Here is a 20,707-nt window from a genome sequence, read left to right as displayed (position 1 = left end):
AAAGGCTCTGCCTCCATTGGTTCTTCACAACAACCCTAACTGAAAGGAAAGACGTTTTAAAGATTTAGTAAATTGTGTGTTTTTATTGCAAGGAATTTGTTAGATATCAGATTTTCTTGTTCTTAACTCAAATGCGCCTCCCCCCCCCCCTTAATCAGGAGCCAAAGTGCATTCGAGGAGGCTATGCCCAAAGCAAAGGCACAGACCGCTGTTCACCAGAAGGCATTAATACGAGGCAGACAATTCCCTCCCTTGGAAGAGGATGCAGACAAGCAAGATACCGCCAGGATTTCTGTGATCTCTCTCTCTCTCTCTCTCTCTCTCTCTCTCTCTCTCTCTCTCTCTCTCTCACACACACACACACACACACACACACACCAGCCATCCACATAGAAACTCTGGTAGATTGATTTTGAACAGTAAATATTTGAAGAACCCGTATCTGAAGTTATTATTTGAAATAAATAGTTTGGAATTGTGTATTTCTAAGATCAATCTCATTCATAAAGATTCAATATTTGTAACAAAAATGAAAATGTGTTTATTTCAAGATCATTTAGCATTGGTTATCCAGCAACAAGAAAGCAGCAGCCTTGGCCATTTCTTCGAGGCGTTTGCACACTGCAGATAATTCTGCAGACACTGTAACCTCTTGCGCTTACTCGGGGGCCTAGGGCCATGGGTCGGTGATTTCACCAGCGCACGTGCGGTTGTTATTTAAAGCTCTCCAAGGCATACATCTGCATTACCATCTGCCATCTCAGTTGCAATTTTCATCTATGCTGAGCCTGGGGGAGGGACATGATCAGTTGGAAGGCGTGTTGAATGTGTGCAAGAGCATGGGCAAGCCCACAGCAGCAGCACCCTGAACTTGGGAGAACATGTGCCTATGCAAAAAGATGTAGGAATCCATACGCTTTGAAGATAATCCCTTTGAACTGTGGGAAATTAAATGACTAAGAAGTTTATAAAAACTCCACAGGCTAGAATGTCTTACAATAAAGTATTTCATTTCTAAGAAGTCTCAGTAAAATCTCAGTTACCCATGCATTTTAGTGATAAATTTGAGTCTAAACGTTTAAGAACCTTTTCTTTGTGAGGGACTCAACTAAGAGGTTAAAAAGATAAGCACAAATTAGGAGCAAATACTTGCGAGTTAAATTTCTAATTAAGGACTAGTATCTAGAATATGTAAAGAATTTTGAAAATTCAACAATAAAAAAACACAATCTAATTAGAAAATGAGTAAAGATGCAGCGAGACGTTTCCCATGGAAAATTTATATGTGACAAATGAGCACATAAAAAATGTTTGATATCACAGGACTATTGTGATGCAAATCAAAATCACAATGAGTTATCACGACATCATGAGCATAGTGCCTAGGAAGTTGTGCCAATACAGAAGAGTACTGAAGATATGAGACCGTGGTATTCATACTCTGCTAGTGCGGCTGGAAAATGGTACAGCTGCTGTATGGTATCATAACATTAAACATTTGATTGCCAGAAATTGCACTTCTGGGCACCTATCCAAGAGAAACAAGAGATTTTTGTTCACACAAAAGCCTCTACACAAATGCTCAGAGCACCATCATTTGTAATAGCCACGCGTAGGGGACAACCCAGTTGTTCTTCAGAAGGTGAGTGCTTATGCACACTGGTACCCCAGAATATTACTCCAGAATAAAAAGGAAGGAGTTACTGGCGCAGGCAGTGATGAACCTTCAGAGAATACACTGAAAGAGAAAGGCCAGGCCAAAAGCCTTCTCCTGCAGGAAGACTCCATGCTTCTCACAGTGCTGAGAAGACAAATTCACAGAAACACAGAACAGGGTGGTGGTAAGAGATTGGATGAGTGAGAGGGAGGTACCCCTAGACACATGCCTGACGAGGGAGCCATGTGATGTCACAAGTGTCCTGAGTATGATGATGTCAACACTTGTGGTGGCTCTGACACGGCTCTAGTTCCTCAAGGTGATGATATCAACACCTGTGGTAGCTCTGACACGGCTCAAGGTGCTTCCATTGTGGGTGCTGCCTGGGGATTACAGGGGATGCTCCTGAATTATTTCTTGAGGTTGTGTGCTAATTTATAGTTACCTCAAAAAGATACTTGAAGTGAAAACTTAAGCATTTTGGAAGAAAGTGCATCCTTTCCAGTTAGGTTTGGAACGAAGACTCAACTAATGGAGCGGCCACCAAGGCTGTTGGTGAGGCATCAGGCAGCTGGAAGCAGGTGGCTATTTCCAGTCACTGTCCCTCCAGGTGAGGACTGAGGACCTTCCTTCCCAAGTGATCCTTTGGCAGCCTCTTTTTTGTTTTGTGTGTTTGCTTGCTTTGTTTGGTTTTGAAGACAGGTTTTTCACTGTGTAGCCCTAGCTGTACTGGAACTCACTCTCAAGTGAGTCCAGGCTGGCCTTGAACTCACAGAGAGCGATCTGCCTCTGCCGCCCAAGTGCTGGGATTAAAGACTTCCATCTTTTCACAGGAAGTGGTTTTTTTTTTAAGATTTTTTTTAAGATATTATGTATGTAACATTCTGCCTCCATGTATGCCCGCACACCAGAAGAGGGCACCAAATCTCAGTACAGATGGTTGTGAGCCACCATGTGGTTGCTGGGAATTGAACTCAGGACCTCTGGAAGAGCACCTAGTGCTCTTAACCACTGAGTCATCTCTCCAGCCCAGGAAGTGGTTTTTTTTTTTGTTGTTGTTGTTGTTGTTTTGTACTCTCCACAGGCCAGCGTGTCTTACCAGCTTACTTGGACCCAAGCCTCTGGTGGTCTACACGTGCTTTTTTGACTTTGAAACATCTTGTTTGATTCCTTTAGAAGAACGCAAGGTTTTGTTGTTGTTGTTTTGTTTTGTTTGGCTTCTTGTGTGGTCAGAGACTTCTCTCTTTTGCTTTGCGCTTTTTGAAATGTTCTTTGGTAAGTAGTAGGACAGAGCGACCAAGAACAGGGACTTAGCATCCATTGCTGGGTTTGAACCCTCCCCTTGCTCTTTCGTAGTGGTACCAGCACTTTCAGGTCTGTTTTCCAAGGGTGATGGAGTCCTGAGTGCTAGGAGACTCGGTGTCCTGAGCAGATCCATAAAGCTTTGATAAACTCGTGGTGATGGTCTGACCTCTCCGTTTCACTCTGCTGTTAGGATGAGGGTTACTATGGCTGTAGGGCTAGCGGGATTTGCAAGTGTTAACTATCTGTAAATGTTAGCGAGTGACACCACCATTAGCCCTTTCCTCATTGTGACACTGTGCTCGGGACTCCACTGACACCCACTTGAGTGTTGAAATTTGCCACGGCCCCTCAATGGCAAGCTGCTAACGTCTGTGCCTCAGTTTCCACATTTGCAATGCCAGGCAATCCCACCCCTGAAGCAAGGTTTTTAAACGTGCCGCCGAATTTTTAGGAGGATTTCCAGGTGAAGCTGGCTTGTGTAGATTCCTAAGAACTCAGCATAGACTCCCTCCGTGTGCCGTTGTTTATAACACGCAATCGTTGCTGCAGAGAGCAGGAGTGACCAAGTTACTTATCATTCCCTCTCCATCCCCCTGGCCCCCGGTGCCTGAGAAACAGAACATCCCCATGGCAACCACAGCAGCTGGTCCCTAGATAAGAGGAGCTCGAGCAGGGCAGCAGCAGCCAGTGAGGAGTAAGAGCCCAGCCCAGTGGGAAGCACAGGACTCTATACTCTGCCTTCTCCGCTAAGCACCTGCACTGATTGGTAAGTGCTTCGAATTTTTACCCCAGAAACTTCTATGATGAAAAAAACAAAGCAAGCTTCCAATATCTTACTGCTTCCTTGGGCTTGCTGGACAAAGCAGAGTGTTTAGGCTAAGCAGGGACTCTGTGGGCCAGACAAAGTCACAATTGTCATACCAGTTTTTTTAGGGGGGGGGGGTTGCAAGGGTACTGAGTTCTCTGACAGTCTGAATCCTCCCAAAAGGGACCTTTTGTGAAGTTTGGAGCTGAGCATGGCGTGGTCTTGCCCATCAGGGCAAAGGGTGCTTGTCTCCGTTCCTCCTCACATCCTACTTTACGGCACAGTCCCCTCGAGGAAGACTGCGTGCGGGCTTAGGTCTTCCGCATGAAGACATTTTCTTTGCATATGTGGTCTGGGGCCGGAGTTCAGACCTCACATAGAAGAGGTTGACAAGGATAAGAACTGTGCAAGGTCAGAGGGAAGGCTAACCAGATTTACACTGGACTGTGGATATAATTTTCCGAAGCTTTTATTACATCAAGTCAAGCTAAACCTAATTGTTTGGGGATGTCCTCTAGAATATTATATGACTAATAGAATAGAATAGAATAAGTGAGTACCCACCCACTTCTGAGACTTGCTTGTGTTGATCCTGAGGCCTGGAAAGAAAGGGGTGTTCTGCGTTTGGTTTGTGACTTTGGGTGTGAATTAACAGCTTTAGAAAGGCCGGAACTAGGGTGAGATTGATAAGACAATTTCGAGTAATTTATATATAGGTATTATAATCACAGGGACTAAGTGAGCAAAGAAGGCATCCACTCATAGAAGAGTCAGTTTGTGCCAGGCTTCTGGCTGGGCACTGGCACACTCAGCAGTCCTAGCAAACAGCATTTGGTATGCCCAGTTTCAGGTGTAAAATCTACCACTTTTTGGCCTCTTGACTAGGAACAAGTCCACAGGTGTGAAGGCTAACTTAGCATAATAATACCTCGCAGCCCAGCTAGAGAGTAGAGAAAATAACCAAGACAGTGTGTCACCTCTGGACATTTTCTGCCTGTGGATTATAATAGATATCCTTACACTCTTAAGAAAACAAACAAAATACCCGGGTCAGCTTCTGACTTCAAGTTGAGCTGCAGAGGCAGCACAACTGTCCCCTCGAAAGTAGCCCGGGGGAGTGGAGACTGGCCACAGTAAACTGTGCATCTGAGTTTTCAGAGCTATCCTGGCGCCCACTGATCCTCTGGATCTTCCGCAACATAAGGAGATATGCTCCCCAGTGCCTAGCTCCTCAGCCCTCTGATTCTAGTCTCAAAAGATTGAGACCCGTGTCATCAGCACCGGCTGTGTAGTGTGAGGATTGTTTATGGGTCTTCTCTCCCGATGGGATTTGCATTTGCAGGTATCCCAGTAAAAAGAAACACTAGGTTCCTTAGGAAAAAAGCAAGAATGGTGAAAGATTTTAGGACATGGCCTCCTGGAAATCTCCCCAAGAAACAAAAGTTGCGTCTTTTGGTCTAGCACACACTTCCCATGGGCCACCTACTTTCCGTCCAATAACCAACAAGAATACACGTCAGATAATCAGTCTTTTATTCTCTGAGACATCTGAAAATTGAAAATCAGGAAGGACAAAGGATGGCGCTGCTGTTCATAGTTCCCCACAGACTCAGTTAGCTGCAGAGCTTGACCTGAACGGATATGCATCTCTGGGGAGTCTGTCCTTGCACCCTTTAATCCGGATCCTTGCATTTGACTGTAGAAAGAATGCATGAGATTGCTGGGGCTCCCCAAGGCCCTTCTGGGAACCTTATGTAATGAAAATGCCCTGGTTTCCACAAAACATTTGGCCTCAGGTGAGGGTGGGTGGGCCTATCCTGCCACTCAGAACTGAGTGAACCTGAGAATTCAGAGTCCCTGGTGAGGCAGCATGAGGCAAGCAATGGCACAGGAGTCACAAATCACTTGAGTGAAAACGGAACACCCTAGTGTAATGTCTCTATGAAAAAGCATCTCTGAAGTCCTTAGTATTGGGGTTGGAGTCTAAGGACCAAGAGGACCAATTATTTAGATTTGTAGAAAAATAACTGGTTCCCCAGAAACTCCCCAAATTACAGAGAGCAGGCAAGGGAGCCAATGCCACCGTCCCTGTGCATCATGTCAAGTGCAGAGTCCTCCATGACAACCTGTTTGGGACAGGGATGGAGCTGAAGGTGTGTGTGGGAGGAATGCTTGGGCAGTGTGGGGAGCAGACATGAGACACACCTGCATCTTATCACAGCAGGGATCTTCCTTTCCTCTGAGAATGGGAGTGGAGAGCAGGGAGGAAGATGGGTTTATCTCATCCAACACTCAACAGGCTGTGATAAGTGACCTCCAACAATGAGACAACCCCAAGTCAGATACTCCCCCATCCTTCTTAGAAATTTTTCAGTTCCTTTGAATTTCCTGACAGGACAGTCTTCATGACATCACCAAGATTAAAGGGTCTTATATTCCTCTGCCAACTATCTCTGATACTGCCGTAACATCAAATCCCAGATCTGAAAATGGTCCCCCAGCCCCTCCTATCTAGCAAACAGTAGTCCACCACAGCTGGATTTCAGTCACACCAGTTTAAACTAGAATTGCTTCCTCTCTAGACAAAGCAATTCAAGTTGTCTTTGAGAGGAGCCCTTGTCGGATTTGTGAGGAGCTATTGGCTGCCCCAGTCTGTCCAGGGTTCTCTGACACCCTGGATCACCAGCCATGGGTAGACCCTTCCTTTAGTGGTCCACCCCCGATGGACCACTATCTCAGATGGTGGTGGGTTCTCCCCAGCTCAACACCTACATGAAAGTGAAAGTTTCTATTGTTTCTTCGGGTTTTTCAGTTATGCAGCTGGTTTCCATCAACTGTCATAGACAATGGTACATAAGAGTCACTATATATAGAAAATCTTCTCTATGTGTTGAAGAGTTGCTATCTATAGAAAACATCCTGTGTGTTGAAGAGTAGACAATTCAACCCACCTTCACAGGAACCCTAAAGGGAGGGTATTATTACTTCAAGTCTGCAGGATTTAAAAGCATAGATTCAAAGCAAATCACAAACTGCTGGACTCAAAGGAAATGAATACCCAGTACAAGGAGCAATTTGTTTCAGTTGGAGAGGAGACGAAGAGTATCGCAGACATGTCTGTCAAGCGTGTATGGTAAGGGCCTGAGTCTCTGTAATGATTCTGCTTGTGAGCTCGTGAGTAATGGTCGGTCAGTCTAAACTCTCTCAAGTTTGTTCTGAGGATGGCTCCGCCCAGCAGATCACCGTGGGGTGATTATGGGCACACCTGTGACAGTGTAGAAAGGAGGAGGCTTCATTAAACAGAACCACACATTCTCTGGAGCCCTCAGCATAGAGCCCACTCTTCCTGGGTAACAATTCCCTTCTAAAAATACTGGCGCAAGGGGACAGCCTAGGGAAAGTTACAACACACTTCCTTGTGGGTCTGGGGAGTTGGCAGTCTCTGCCCAGACACTAAGAACAATGGTCTGAATTGATTTCTGCTGAAGTCACTCACACAGTCTGCTAGGAGTGACACTAAAAGCAGGGCTCAAGTGATCAGCTAATGGCCCATCTGCTCGGCAGTGACCTCAGCTCGTGGGGGAGAATCCCTCAGCCTTCCCAGGGAACAGCAGCTTAGTCTTCAAAGGCAAAGGAGTTAATTCAGCCTGGGCTCCAACTGTCATTGTGAATGATCTGTGGCTCTTCTGCACGTTACAGGCTCTGGACTCTCACGAGAAGATCAGCTCGCTCCTTTTAACCGTGTTCATTTCTCCCTGACTCTACCCTTGTTATTCTGAACACCAGCAATAAATTATCCAACGGGAACACAAGAAACAGGCCCCAATGAAGACATTCTTGAAACCTCAGCTAATGCATTTCTCGTCCAGACTTGACACGTTATCAATGCAGAATTTCACTCCTCCTGAACGAGGCTGTAACTGGTCTCAGGGAAAGTCCACGGATTTGTGTTCCAGGAAAGACAGGAATCTGGGGACAGGAAGAGACTGGCTTTAATGTCGGGAATCCCTAGGAATCAAATAGAAATATTCATAGAGAACAGGCTTTCCCTCTCTGGCTTCCTACTGCCCTCGTGGACTGCATGAGGAGGCAGATGAGTTATTCTATAAGTTACAGTGGTGAGGACCCAGGAGCCTTTGTCGACTCTGGGTTCAGAGGATTTGCCATATTTTGAAGAGGCTAATGGGCCTAAAACTTACTGGTACTAGATTTTGATCTAAGCTTAACTAAGACGTGTGATGACTAAATTAACTGTGAACTAGTGTGCTCCCATTCCTCATCTGTTATATGGATACAATCGTACCCTACAGAACTCCGCACAGAAAATACACATGATGTGTGGCTGATATTTTCTTTAATTCTTAGCCCATCTCATTTCTAATTTTGACTTGATTGGATTCTGGAACCCTTAAATAGACAAATAATGAACATTTGATATACAGCAAGTGTTCTCATAGGGAGAGAGACTTTGTGTGTGTCTAGGTGTGTGTGTGTGTTTCATTTGATTTTGGTTTACTTTTCAAATTTAGCAATTAACTCTAAGAAGCAGACTTGAAAAATAGGATTGAGCTGGCCCCTACAATAATAATCACTCAGCATTTAATCTATTCATTGAATGAATGAGTGAATGAATGAACAGAAGGCTTACTTACGTGCTTATTACTGCCTTTAATTTCTCCAGTGCTGGAAAGGACTCTCTCTCTCTCTCCCTCCCCCGCCCCACTGAGGATGTCCACTGAGATGGTGTCCACTGAGCCAGTTCCACCTCTGGAGCTTTCAGAAGACATACTGGACAAGTTCGATCCTCACTGCAGCCTCTCAGGTAAATGCTCTTTTGGGAATGCCTGTCCTATAAGCCAAGAAAGGGTTCTTGGCCATCCTGCCTTCAGGCAAGTCAGAGAGAAGGGCCCCCTGAAACCTGATCGCCTGTGCCTTCTGGTGGCAGCCTACACCAGATGGACAGGCAAATAGCCACGGGTCTGTGGGTTCTGCAGTGTAAAAATTAGCTGAAGTACTGGGGAGAAGTTCATTCGCATTAGAGAGAGACAGAGAGAGGCAGAGAAGCATTGTCCTGTGTTTTGGATGTGACAATCCCGGGCAGAGCGTTTTTTGAGGCAATAAATGGAATGTGGCAATATAGCTTGTTTCCAGTATTTTCCAGCACACTTAAACCCCATGTGCAGCACCAATAAAATATTTCAAATATCTCTCTTTGCCTATCAAGACAGAATTTTAAATAGCCCTTTTTGCTTTATTGTCAATCTGTTTCCTTTCCAGAACTGACTTTTTGCATAACCTTTGTAATGAAAACACCAGAGACATTTCTGCCTCTACCCATTTCTAAAAATGAGACACTCAGACTTTTGATGGATGGGCCTTTTGCATATTCATAGCCTTTGTTAATGCCTCGTCTGGTTATGACTCGTCTCAGCTCCCCTCTCCTCGATTGCCTTCAAGATATTTTATGTTCAGAATTCCTCCGAAAATAAGGAAAATCACAATTGAAATGAAAGCCAAAATTAAAACAAATGTCTTTCTTTTCATACTAGGTGCCGAATGGCACCTTGGGTTTGGATGGCAGCTCACCCCTGACAGATTCATATGCAAACTATGCCCCCAGAGACCTCACAGCGGGGTAGCACCCATCCTGAGCAACATCATTCAATCAATACCTATAGTGTATACAACACAGGGAAGGGGGAAAACACTGTGTGGTAACAACTTTGAAGAATGACAGTGTCAACGAGATAGACTATATAGCTGAGAAATAGCTCCAAGAGCCTAGCTTGATCCTTATCAATAACCTGGCCACATCTGCCAACTGGATAGAATAACTGTAGGCTTAGTGTGGGGATTAAATGAGATAATTTGTTCAGGAATGGAATGAATGTTGAACAGTAGGCATGGAGAAGCTGCACCCAGTCAGTAAAATCTTCTCATACCTCCTTTTCTTATGCATGCGAACGTCACACAGTCCAGGGCCATCACAGAGGATAGCCTTGATACGTGTTATTAGATTGAGATTGTTGGTAACGTCATCAAAGTCTTCCAGGTAAAGGGAAAGCTTACTGTTCAGTGTCACCAAAGGGGACCATACCATCTGGTCTTTGTTCTATTTATTTATAGTAATGGTTGTATTCAAGCACAAAGGTGTATGGCTACTAAATATTTCTAGTATAACTTCCTCAAACATATGGACTAGGAAAGACCTTTCCAGTACACGGTAAGGTAGTTGAAGGCAGTAACAATCTTACCATTTTATCCCTAGAATCTAATAAATGGCCTGAAAGATACTAGGAGGTTAAGAAATGTTGTCTGGATAGAATACTGAGTGACACCGGGTCCATCTGGACCCATAAAAATCAAGTGAAATGTTCACATATTTAATCTTCAACATTTTAAAGAAGCTTATCTGAATATTTCCCCAAGGAAACTCATAAAGAAGGGAAGGGAAGTGTGAGCAGGGTATAATCATACACACCTGTAACCCCAACACTTAGAAAGGCGAAGCAAAAGTATCATAAGCTCAAGGTCAGCCTGGACTGACTACACAGAGAATTCTGCGGTGGGTTGAGGGGAGTAAAAGAAAGGAGGGCAAACAAAGGGGAAAGAGAGGAGAGGAGGTGGGCGGGGACATGCTGAAAGGTTGTGTTAACTTCACAATTCCCCATATTCTTTCATATTTCTAGAAATAGCCAGACTGTATCAGGCCAGGGTTAGGAGCTTTTAGAGAAAATGTGCGGGTTCTTTGTTTTGTAGCTTCATTCAATTGTATAGAAAAGCTCTATACAATAAGTTCATCTGAGTTTATTCATTTGAGCACATATTGAATAAATATGTATTTAAGGCTGCTGAGATGATTTTAAAAAACACAAAGTCATAGCAAAAACAATAGTGATATCATTCTTTAAAATATTACCTGAGAAAAAAATGCTACCAATATTCAGAAGATGGGAAAGGCTAGTCAGGGCCAGGGTTAATGAAGAAAGACTGACAATGCTGGAGCTTCCTCCTGATCTGCTGGAAGCTCGGGCTGAGCAACGGCACAGTAGATGGGGTACTGAACAGGCGACATATGTCCAATGCAAAACTCACACATACAAATTTAACATCATCCTCACGTCAGCAGTGGAGATGATATCAACACGCCTAGAAATTAAGTCCCAAGTTCTTAGAATCAACAAATGAGACGAAGGATGTGAACTCAGATTAGTACAACTTCCATTTAATGCTCATGTGTTGGAGAGGGATGCAATTAAGAACAAAGCTCCAAAAAAGGTTGAGATCTCCATTTCCTTGAAGACTGTCTGGAGCAGGAGATTGCAGGAAATGAGTCACTTCAGAGCAGTGGATCAGGGCTTGAACAACGGCAGAGAGATACATAGGCGAGCAGAACAGACTACAATGTTTGGTTTAAGATGCAGCCACGACAAGACTTCCAAGAGCCTAGTGATTGGTCTGGAGTCATCACCGTTGAGAACCTCTGATAATGTAACACAGAAGCTGGGCTGGAAAGGATCTAGTAAAGGGGACTGTGAAAGTTAAGAGATCAGACAGGAAACAACATTATAAAGAGGAGGCACAGACATTATAAAGACACAGGGCAGACAAAGTCCTGTAGATGATGAAGCCTGAGTGGGGCTTTTCAAGAGCACTAGGCAGTCTGCAGAGGTAAGGCAAGCAAGAGATTCATTCTTCATCCCAGTGAAGTGTTCCAGGATCCAGGGAGCCTCTGTTGTACATGGCTTATGGGCCTTTAGGGAAAGCGATTCTTGACCGAAAGACGTGAACAATGAACCTACTTTCCTGCAGAAATTCAGCTCAAGCCTATTCAGGCAGCCCTGACCACATTTTTCTGCTTGTCCTTGCCTTGATGACTTTCCTGATTTCTCTTAATTTAAAGTTTTACCAGGGGACTGGAGAGATGGCTCAGTGGTTAAGTGCACAGATCCCAACTACATATAACAGTTTATAACCATCTGTAACTCCAGTTCCAGGGAATCCTGATGCCCCCTTCTGGCCTATGCAGACATTGCATGCACAGATATACATTCAAACAAAACATCCACAAACACAAAATAAAACTAAACATTAAACACCCTTTTTGTTTTTGGTTTTTTTAAGACAGAGTTACTCTGTAGCTTTGGAGCCTGTCCTGGAACTAGCTCTTGTAGACCAGGCTGTCCTCAAACTCACAGAGATCCATTTGCTTCTGCCTCCTGAGTGCTGGGATTAAAAGTGTGTGTCACCATGGCCCAGCTTAATTTTTTTTCTATTAAGCACTTTTTTAACCTTACCAAGTTCTAATTTTCTAGTCTATATACAAAATATGCACATTTATTCAATTCTTCCATTGACTAGATAAAAATAAACACTTTACTTTTTCAGGCCAAATAGCCACTGTCCTTAACATTACATGTGGTTAGGGACCCCCACCCCCGTTTGTGGCCCAAGACTTACTTGTGTTACTCTTTTTCCTCTTTGAAACCAGATGACCTTTCAGACCAGTTCATTAAGGACTGTGACCTCAAAAAGAAGCAAAGGAAGGGGAAGAATGCACAGGCTACTCTGAATGTTGAGTCAGAGCAGAAGAAACCCAGAAGGAAAGACACACCTGCACTGCACATCCCACCTTTCCTACCGGGTAAGGGGCACGATACCACTCTTCACGGCTGCAAGAGCCTGCTGACAGGGTGCACCCATCCCCAAGATCCTCATCTCTTTAAACATGTGGATTAAATTCTAAAATACTATTGACATAGTGGAGTAGCATATGAAGACTACAAAGTAGAAGTTTTCTCCCAGTAGCAGTGGAGGTTGGTGACAAGGAGGTGTCCTGAGTTTTGTAAATTCAAAGTCACAGGGTTATGAGATGTGACATCATTAACACACAAAGAATAAGGCTTCCACAAGCTTCCAGAGTTGCAATGAGCACCTATATCCAGTTGACATGGGTGGAATCAGGGTGGAGGATGGATGAGGAGGACCACGTGAGATGGGTCTCTCTCAGTCCCAGGTATCAGCTTATCACAGAGGAGGCTGGAATGAGCACCAGGTCCAGAAAAACAAAGTGACAATTAACATTTCCACTGCGCCATTTTAGTGTCTTTCCGTAAGCTTACTCTCCAGTAGTTTTATGCCTTTTCCTTCCCGTCTCCTTTACTTTTGGCCCTTTACTTTGTATCCTTTCTACTCACAACATGTTTTAAGGGACACTAAACAAACAGTACTTACCTGGGTGAGATTTGCAGCAATAACACTATAACGGAAGTTCTTAGGTCAAAAGCACAAAGCTGTGTCTGAAGAGTAATTGTGGAAACGTTCATAGAAGGAGCTGGTGCAGAAAGGTGATGGAGAATCACCACTACCCAACGTCTCTCCTGCACGACAGAGGAGGCCCCTGGGTGAATGCCAGCGAAGGTGGAGGGAGGATTAAGAGATAGGGATGAATGTGCATGAAGCACAACTTTGCAGGACAGAGATATGACCCCTCCTAGGTGTGAAAGATTGCTTCCACCTCTGCATCAGCTGTGGCAGGTCAGGGGCATTCCTCTGCCTTTCTTTCCTGAGTTGGTGACAGTGGCGGCAATATCAAGTTCCTCAGTGAAAATAACACCAGGCATTAAAAACACGCAGTAATAAAAAACCATTCTCACTGACTTTCAGGAAACTTCTTTTCCTATGAAAAGCTACAATGTGTTCCTTCTCCAGGTGCCAGCCCGCTAGGTACTGATGCACACCCCTTCAGCATTAGAAGCTGTCCACTTGACCCTGTTCCTCTTTCTGCTCCTCTAACCGTGCAGGTGTGATTCCAGAACACTTGATTAAAAGATATGATGTTCCAGAGAGAGTTCCAAAGGGCAAAACAGGCCCAGCTCTTCACAACGCCGACATGGAACAGAAGAGGCCAAGGAGAAAAGACACACCCGCCCTGCACATGCCTCCCTTTGTTGCAGGTAAATTAAAAAAAAAAAAAATCTGTTATAGAACATTCACAGGAGTGGTAGGAGCAGATTGGAAGAGCCTCACCATCTGGAGGTGCGAGGGGCATGGCCTGTGTCCTGACCCGGCAAGCTGCTCTGCACTCAGGTGCCCCCAGGGAGGAGTGCACTTACTGCTGCCTTCCAGGTTTTCCTTCATGGGCAGTTCCCCAGGGACAACTTGTGGGTGGAAGAGACTCAGAAATAATGCCTGCTTCAGCTTTCCTGGTCAAATTTGCTGAGCCAGGGGGACAGAAATGTCAGTGGGACCTTGAGGAGAGGTGAAATTCCTGCTTCCCCACCTTACGCAGATCAGTCATGTTATGACTGATGGATGATTTCCTCAACTCTGGGGACGAATTTTCAAGGCAGGAGACAGAGATGGAAGAAGAGAGAGAGAAGATGCCCAAGTGTAGATAAATCTATCTTAATACCTATCAGATCACACAGGCACACACACACACATACCCCCCCCCACACACACACATACAGGTGTAATGTCCCTGGGAAGTTCACACACACACGTTGGGGAGTGAGTGGAATGAGGCTAGTGCAGTCCTGATTAGATTCTGACTCTCTTGCTTGCCTTCTTGCTTGCTCGCTCAGCTCACACAGCTTTGGAAATTAGCTGTTCTGACCTCTAACTAGATGCAGCCTTTGTAGATAATTCCCATATATTGATAGTGTGGGAAGTTTAGAATGCTCAGCAGTCCAGACTCACACTAGTTTCAATCTTTTCCTGAGAGTTAGTCTGGTAGTACTTAGTTTCTTGGAATCAGCACCCGAGGAAAGCCCATAATCACATAACCAACAGATCATCTGATACCTGCCGAGGCAAATGAAGTGAGGAGTTCAGCTAGGAAGGGAATGCACCAGAGAGACGAGGAAGGAAAATTCTATTGAATACAAGATCTTACACTTTCGTGCAAGCTTGCTGATGCCTTCCTTTCTAAATGCTGAGATATAATCCCATGAGAATGGATGCTACCTACATCCTATCTGTAGCCCAAAGAACAGCGTCCCTACTGGTCAAAAGTGCTGATCAAAGACTGTAATGTCTACAAGATGTTGTATATACAAAGGCTCTGTAGACCTTGTGAAATTTTTTGAGTCAGTCTGCTATAAGCACCTTCAGGGGCAGACATTGCTGTCCAGTCCTGGGTTTCCTGGCTGTAGTTGCTGCTGTTCTTTATTTCTGGAGTCTGTGAGTGTGTACAGAATTGGCAGTAACTGCAATGCTTGTTAAGCTGAAAAGGATGGAGCCTTTGGCAGGTATTCAGAAAGACTCATGCTGGTTCCAATAAGGGTATTGAGAGTAACTCACAGGCAAACACACCATCGAGACATCTCTCATTAACCCTTGGCAAGCAGAAACTGGACAAGGATTCATTCTCCCTTCGAAACCCCGTGCTAACTATCTCACTCCCTTAGGTTAACGAGCAGTATCTGACAAGTCCAACTGCCTGGATGGACCACCTACTGCTTCCCTGTCAGGCCCAAGCTTTGTTCAAACTTGGCCCACAGTTGCCAGAGATCCATCGTGAAAATTGCATGGCAGGGAGCATTGGTTGTGAGTGGTCAGAAACAGGCACCAAGCACTGCTTAAGAGAGGCAGAAGAACTTTAGTCTACATTTGTGGCAGGAAGAACCAGACAAAATGAAGATAATGAAGCAGGAAATATTGAACACCAGTTAGGCAGTTGGAGGTCAGAAATCTAAACAGGGCATTTGTACAAAGGAAAGAGTAGAATCTCCTTTGAAGATGGCACAAGTCTATTCTGGGGAAAGATTCCCTGAGTTTGGTTTATGAGAACAGGTGTCTCCTTGTCAGGGCACCTTGAGGTTTGTGGAGAATATACTTAATGTAGATCGCTAAGTTTGGATGCTGTCTAGGTGGGATCCTGCTCAGAAACAGCATGCTGGGCACCCCACAAAGACCCAGGACTAGAGACCTTGGCCCAACACACAAACGTCTTACAAAGAGTCAAGTTCCCTAAACTCTAAATTCTGCTCTATACAGAAAGAAAGGAAATGAAGTTTGCTAGATCTCACTATGTCTGAGTCTGGTGCTAGGTGGCGGCTGTGGAGGATTGCTGGGAAGTTGGATGATGCTCAAGGATTCCTGCGGTGCACACTGATTTTCAGTAGAGGTTCATAGGGTATTCTTAGAACATTAAAGAATGTGGGTCTGTGCTTGGGGGAGGGCCAGTGGGTGAAGTATAGGACCTGAGTTTAGATCTCTAGATCTCAGCTTTCCATCTGGGTCTGGTCATGGAGGTCTGCCTGGATCCCCAGGGCCAGGAAGTAGAGATTAGTGGCGTCAAAGGCAAGCTTAACTGGCTAGCTTAACTGGCTGAATTGTTGCATTTCAGGTTCAGTATATAAAGTAGAGAGTGATTTTAAAAGATGCCTGATATAAAGTTCTCGCCTCTATGCACACATGTAATTGCAAAGCATGTATGTATACACACACATGAAAAACTACAAGGAAAAGGGGATCGAAGGCCCAAGTCTCTCTTGCAACATTGAGCCCTAGAGGAAAAGCAAAGTATTTTTCCCAACTGGATAAACTGAGACTTGGGTCGGTTGAGTCAGCTCCTCAGTGGTGTCTGATGACCAAGGAAGGAGCTCTGGCTTTAGTGTCTCCTTCCCTTCAGGGACACAGCTCTGACTTCTTTGATGGAGGAAGGTCATTGGTTAAAAAATAAAGAAACTGCTTGGCCCTCATAAGTTAGAACATAGGTGGGTGGAGTGAACAGAACAGAATGCTGGGAGGAAGAGGAAGTGAGCTCAGACTCGATAGCTCTCCTCTCTGGGGCAGACGCTATGAAGCAAGCCACCAGGTCAGACATGCTGAATCTTTCCCGGTAAGACTGGTGCTACACAGATTATTAGAGATGGGTTGATAGGGATATGAGAATTATCCAGTAAGGGCTAGAGCTAATGGGCCAAGCAGTGTTTAAAAGAATACAGTTTGTGTGTTGTTATTTCGGGGCATAAGCTAGCCAGGCGACCAGGGGCTGGGGCGGCAAGAAGACAGCCCGCAGCTCCTACTACAGAATGGCGCCCGACGTGGTAGCAGCAATTTCTCGGGTCTGCTCTGCTTGCTAGAGGAGAACAGATGGGAGGAAGATGCATCACATAGTATTTCCCAAACCAGGCTGTCCTCAAACCCTCGAAGTAGCAAGGACCAAAGAAGCAGTGGTAACACATGTCCATTCCTGTGTGGATTCTCTGAAAAGGACATCCCGAGAGCCAAGAATCTATTGAGCTCTGGCACTAGTCATCCTTCTGACACTATGATAAAACTCCCGAGAAAGCCAACTTAAAGAGAGGAAGGTTTTATTTGACTCAGATTTTCAAAGCTTTAGTCCACAATTGCTTGGCATTTTTGCCTTTGAACCTGAGGCAGGAAAGAACATCACGAAGTTAGGTGTATAGTGGAGCAAAGTCCTTCACCTTGTAGTGGCTTGGAAAGAAAAGGGAAGGACAGGGATTGGGATGAGGTGGCAATGCCCTTTGAGGGTATGTCCCCAGTGATCTCACTTCCTCCTAATAGGCTTGCATCCTGACGACTCTACCACCTCCCGACCTCCCCTGCGACTGGGAGCCCTGTTAAGAGCCCAAACATAATACATCCCATATCTTTCCCTTATAAAATATTCCAACCAATGTTTTATGTGTTGATATAAAATGGCAGCTCATTTAGCACATTCGATTATGTCCTGTGCCTCTGTGGGCAGGTTGGTCCACTTCAGGAAGGGCCAGCCTTTACCATTTAGCATGCTGTTGCTATTCTTGCTGACCCAAGTCCTTCTCCCCACCTTCTGGCCCAGGTCTTCTAGACCTACATGTCAAGGGTAACCAAAGTAAGTAGAAAGCTGCTGAACATAGGAATTTAAATGTTTTGCCAATTTTAAATTACCCAAAGTCCATCAGCATAGCTAATTCTACATGCTCCTGCCATACTAGCTTTAATTCTAAATAAAACGTTTTACTGTATGTCACTGTTATAAGAGAAAATTCTCCAACTGTGTTTTTTAAGTGATTTATTCAAATGCTTTAGCTTTAACCAGACTTAAAATTGTTTTTCTCCTCCAATAAATACTAGCTAACTGGTTAAAAATATAAACAAAAGCTTAAATCAAGTGAATAGTCAGTCATTAAGACCCACACACAGTTCTCATCAATTTGAATGGAAGCCAATGTTGTGGAAAGGCCCCGCGCAGAGCCCAGCTCCACTCCCCAAGCTCAGATCACTGGGAAGTGCTGTGTGGACGGGAAGGTCTCTAATGAGAGGGGTGAAAGCAGGCTGTGCAGGGCTGTGGTTGGATAACGTGGCTGGGGACTAGAGAAAAATGACAGAAATTACCAAACTACTGGTCTTGGCCCAGGTTCATTTGTCATCTCTTAAAATGGCCCTACTGCCACTGAATGGGGAGGACCACCCAAGTACTCTTTGTTGGCCTTTTCTGAAATCATCAGTCCTGAAAAATTATACTCCAAATGAAAGAAAGATAAGAAAAAAAGAAGTTAAATCTTCTGAATTTCACAGGCCAGGGAATCTTTGGAAGAACAGCTTAACTTTATATTTTGTCTACGTGACGATTCATCTAATATTTTAATTCTATTTCCAAATAAAGAATTGCTGAAGGTATGGCCATACCATGCATGGGAATGCACTGTCCTTTAGTACCTTCCCTTTCCTCTTATGCATGTGGACTCTGTCATCCAAGGGCTAATGCCAGGAAGCAGGCATTCAGAGATCAACACTTTCTCTGGTGCTTTTAGGTTTGAGTTCATAAGGCTTATTACTCCTTTCAAAGGAGAAATAAACTAGCAAATGATGGGAAAATATAATGGAAAACAGTAAAGGGTCAACATAGCTGATGATAGGTGTGGCTTTAAATTTTTTGTAATATGGGGATGGCAGGCAGCACAAGTTCTCCACAGGACCCGTGGAGGTCAGAGGGCAACTTAGAGGAAGTAGGTCTCTCCTATTGCTCGGGACTTGGTGGTCAGACTCGGGTTGTCAGGGTTGATGGCAAGTACCTTTATTCCCTGAGCCATCTCACTGACTCACAGAGGGACTTTTTGATAAGTATGTTACAAATATATTATTAATTAATTAATATGATGCTTCTTTGTAATGAATATGAGAACAGAACATTTAGACAATATAACACACCCTTGCCCAGTTTAAATAAAAAGGAGTGGCTGAACTAAAGCCCCTGACAGTAGGTCATAAGTCCCTGTGTCTTCTATCCCCATGCACTGCACAGCGGTGACTTAGGCCTCTGTTTCCCCTTGCATCCAGAGTAGAGTCTTCTTGAGCCCCTCTACGATGGTCATATACGGCCGCTTGGTTCCCTCTTCCATACAGAAGCAATTCTGGGTCACTATGCCTTTGAGAGCAGTCTTGGAGCTCCAGGGCCATCTGAGATTTCAATTGGACATTCTGAATTGCAGTCTACATTTTTGCTTCGCAGGTTTGACTCTGCTTGGAGATGAGAGCCCCAGAGTGATCATGGAAGATGACGAAAAGGACGGTGACAAGCTAGCTATTTAAAGACATCTCCCCCCGAGATTGCGTGGAACTAGGTTAGATCCATTCCCTATGTGACCTAGAGGGAAAAAATAGATTTGTCTCCGCTCTCATTTTGTCCTAGTCTGACTCTGAGATCTAGATGCCTCTTCCCCAGGGGACCTACTGGTCACATTGCCAGTCACCTCCTCGTCTTTCCTCCTGAGCTGCTTTCCAGCCCCACTTCTTGAACTTCTACTATCTCCATTCAGTAAGAAGTATACTTTTCCAAACTAAGAGAGTTCAGTGTCTGCAGGCGAAGAGCACAGATGAAACGGGACCTTTTCCTCCTGGTTGAGAGGATACGCAGAGTTCAAGTGAGCATCAGCCACACACACCCATGTGGGAATCCAGCAAGGCCACTGCAGCCAATTAGATTAGTTAGAACATTTGGTTTCTAGCTCATGGAATGTTCTGATGAAGTGGTTTTTCATTCTTTTTTCCTACATTGTGAGTCCAACTCTGGTCCCATTCTGAAGATCCTCATTATAGATGCCATAAAGATTCAAGGGGGAGCAGTCAGTCCACCGTGTAAAAGCTGCAGATGCCAGAGGCAGAGAGTACTGATCTATGTAGAAGGGCTTACATTTAATTTTATTGTTAAAAATGAGAGCTCTTAACTATGTTCGTTGTTTTGACAACTGTGAATTATGTTATTAATAATGGCTGGTAAATAAATATCAGTGATTGTAAAGAATTTATTTTTAAAAATTTAAGGCCAGTTGAAGTTTGTTCTGATATTTTCAGCATCTCACTTATTGAGGCTCCAATACACTTTCTCATATAGGAGGCGGTGTTGTCTAGTGAACATGGGTGTGCACTGAGCTCCCCTGCAGCAGGCAATCTCTGCATGCCTGTGGGGAGCTTTGCATACAGACTTCATTTACCAGCCAGCCAGCAAGGGAAAGCAAAGAGTATTAGATGGAAGAAAAGCAGACGATCCAGTGCTCAGATCCAAGGGGAGCATGGGACGGTTCTGTATATACTTGAGTTCTAGCTGTTATTCTTTCTGTCTTTCTGTTACCCTTACGAAGATGTAAAAGATGCAAGACATTTCAGAAATAAAGATGCTTCTGCACACAACTCTGTGTCCTGGAACATCTCTCCTAATACTCCGCTTATTTAGAATTATAAATAACAATGGTTGAGGGATGAACAGTCACAAACCTTACATGGTTTGGATTTGGTTAGTTTGTGTTCTTGTTTGGTCCATACCGATTTTTTTGAAATCCTTGAATTAGCTGTTAATATTTACTAATCAAATCCAGCATATCTATATAGAATTCTAGATTTTATTTTCTCTTGAGAAAATGTTTGGATAGTTGACAGTCTAGGCAGGCCGGGCTCTAACTAAAATGTGCCAACCCTATGACTAC

The 20,707-nt window shown here is 44.4% G+C and overlaps 1 protein-coding gene across 1 annotated transcript; it reads left to right on the top strand.

The window, feature by feature from the left end:
- Positions 1-3,643: 3,643 nt before the first annotated feature.
- On the top strand, positions 3,644-20,372 carry Ppp1r17 (protein phosphatase 1 regulatory subunit 17). Its single transcript, XM_057785199.1, has 5 exons — positions 3,644-3,728; positions 8,449-8,589; positions 12,259-12,411; positions 13,571-13,723; positions 19,237-20,372. Exons 2-5 carry the CDS (start codon positions 8,496-8,498, stop codon positions 19,314-19,316), a joined length of 480 nt encoding a protein of 159 aa, XP_057641182.1. The 5' UTR covers positions 3,644-3,728; positions 8,449-8,495; the 3' UTR covers positions 19,317-20,372.
- Positions 20,373-20,707: the final 335 nt, after the last annotated feature.

This window comes from Chionomys nivalis, chromosome 1, assembly GCF_950005125.1.
Source record: "Chionomys nivalis chromosome 1, mChiNiv1.1, whole genome shotgun sequence".
Lineage (NCBI taxonomy): Eukaryota > Metazoa > Chordata > Mammalia > Rodentia > Cricetidae > Chionomys > Chionomys nivalis.
This window is presented reverse-complemented; position numbering and strand designations above follow the sequence as displayed.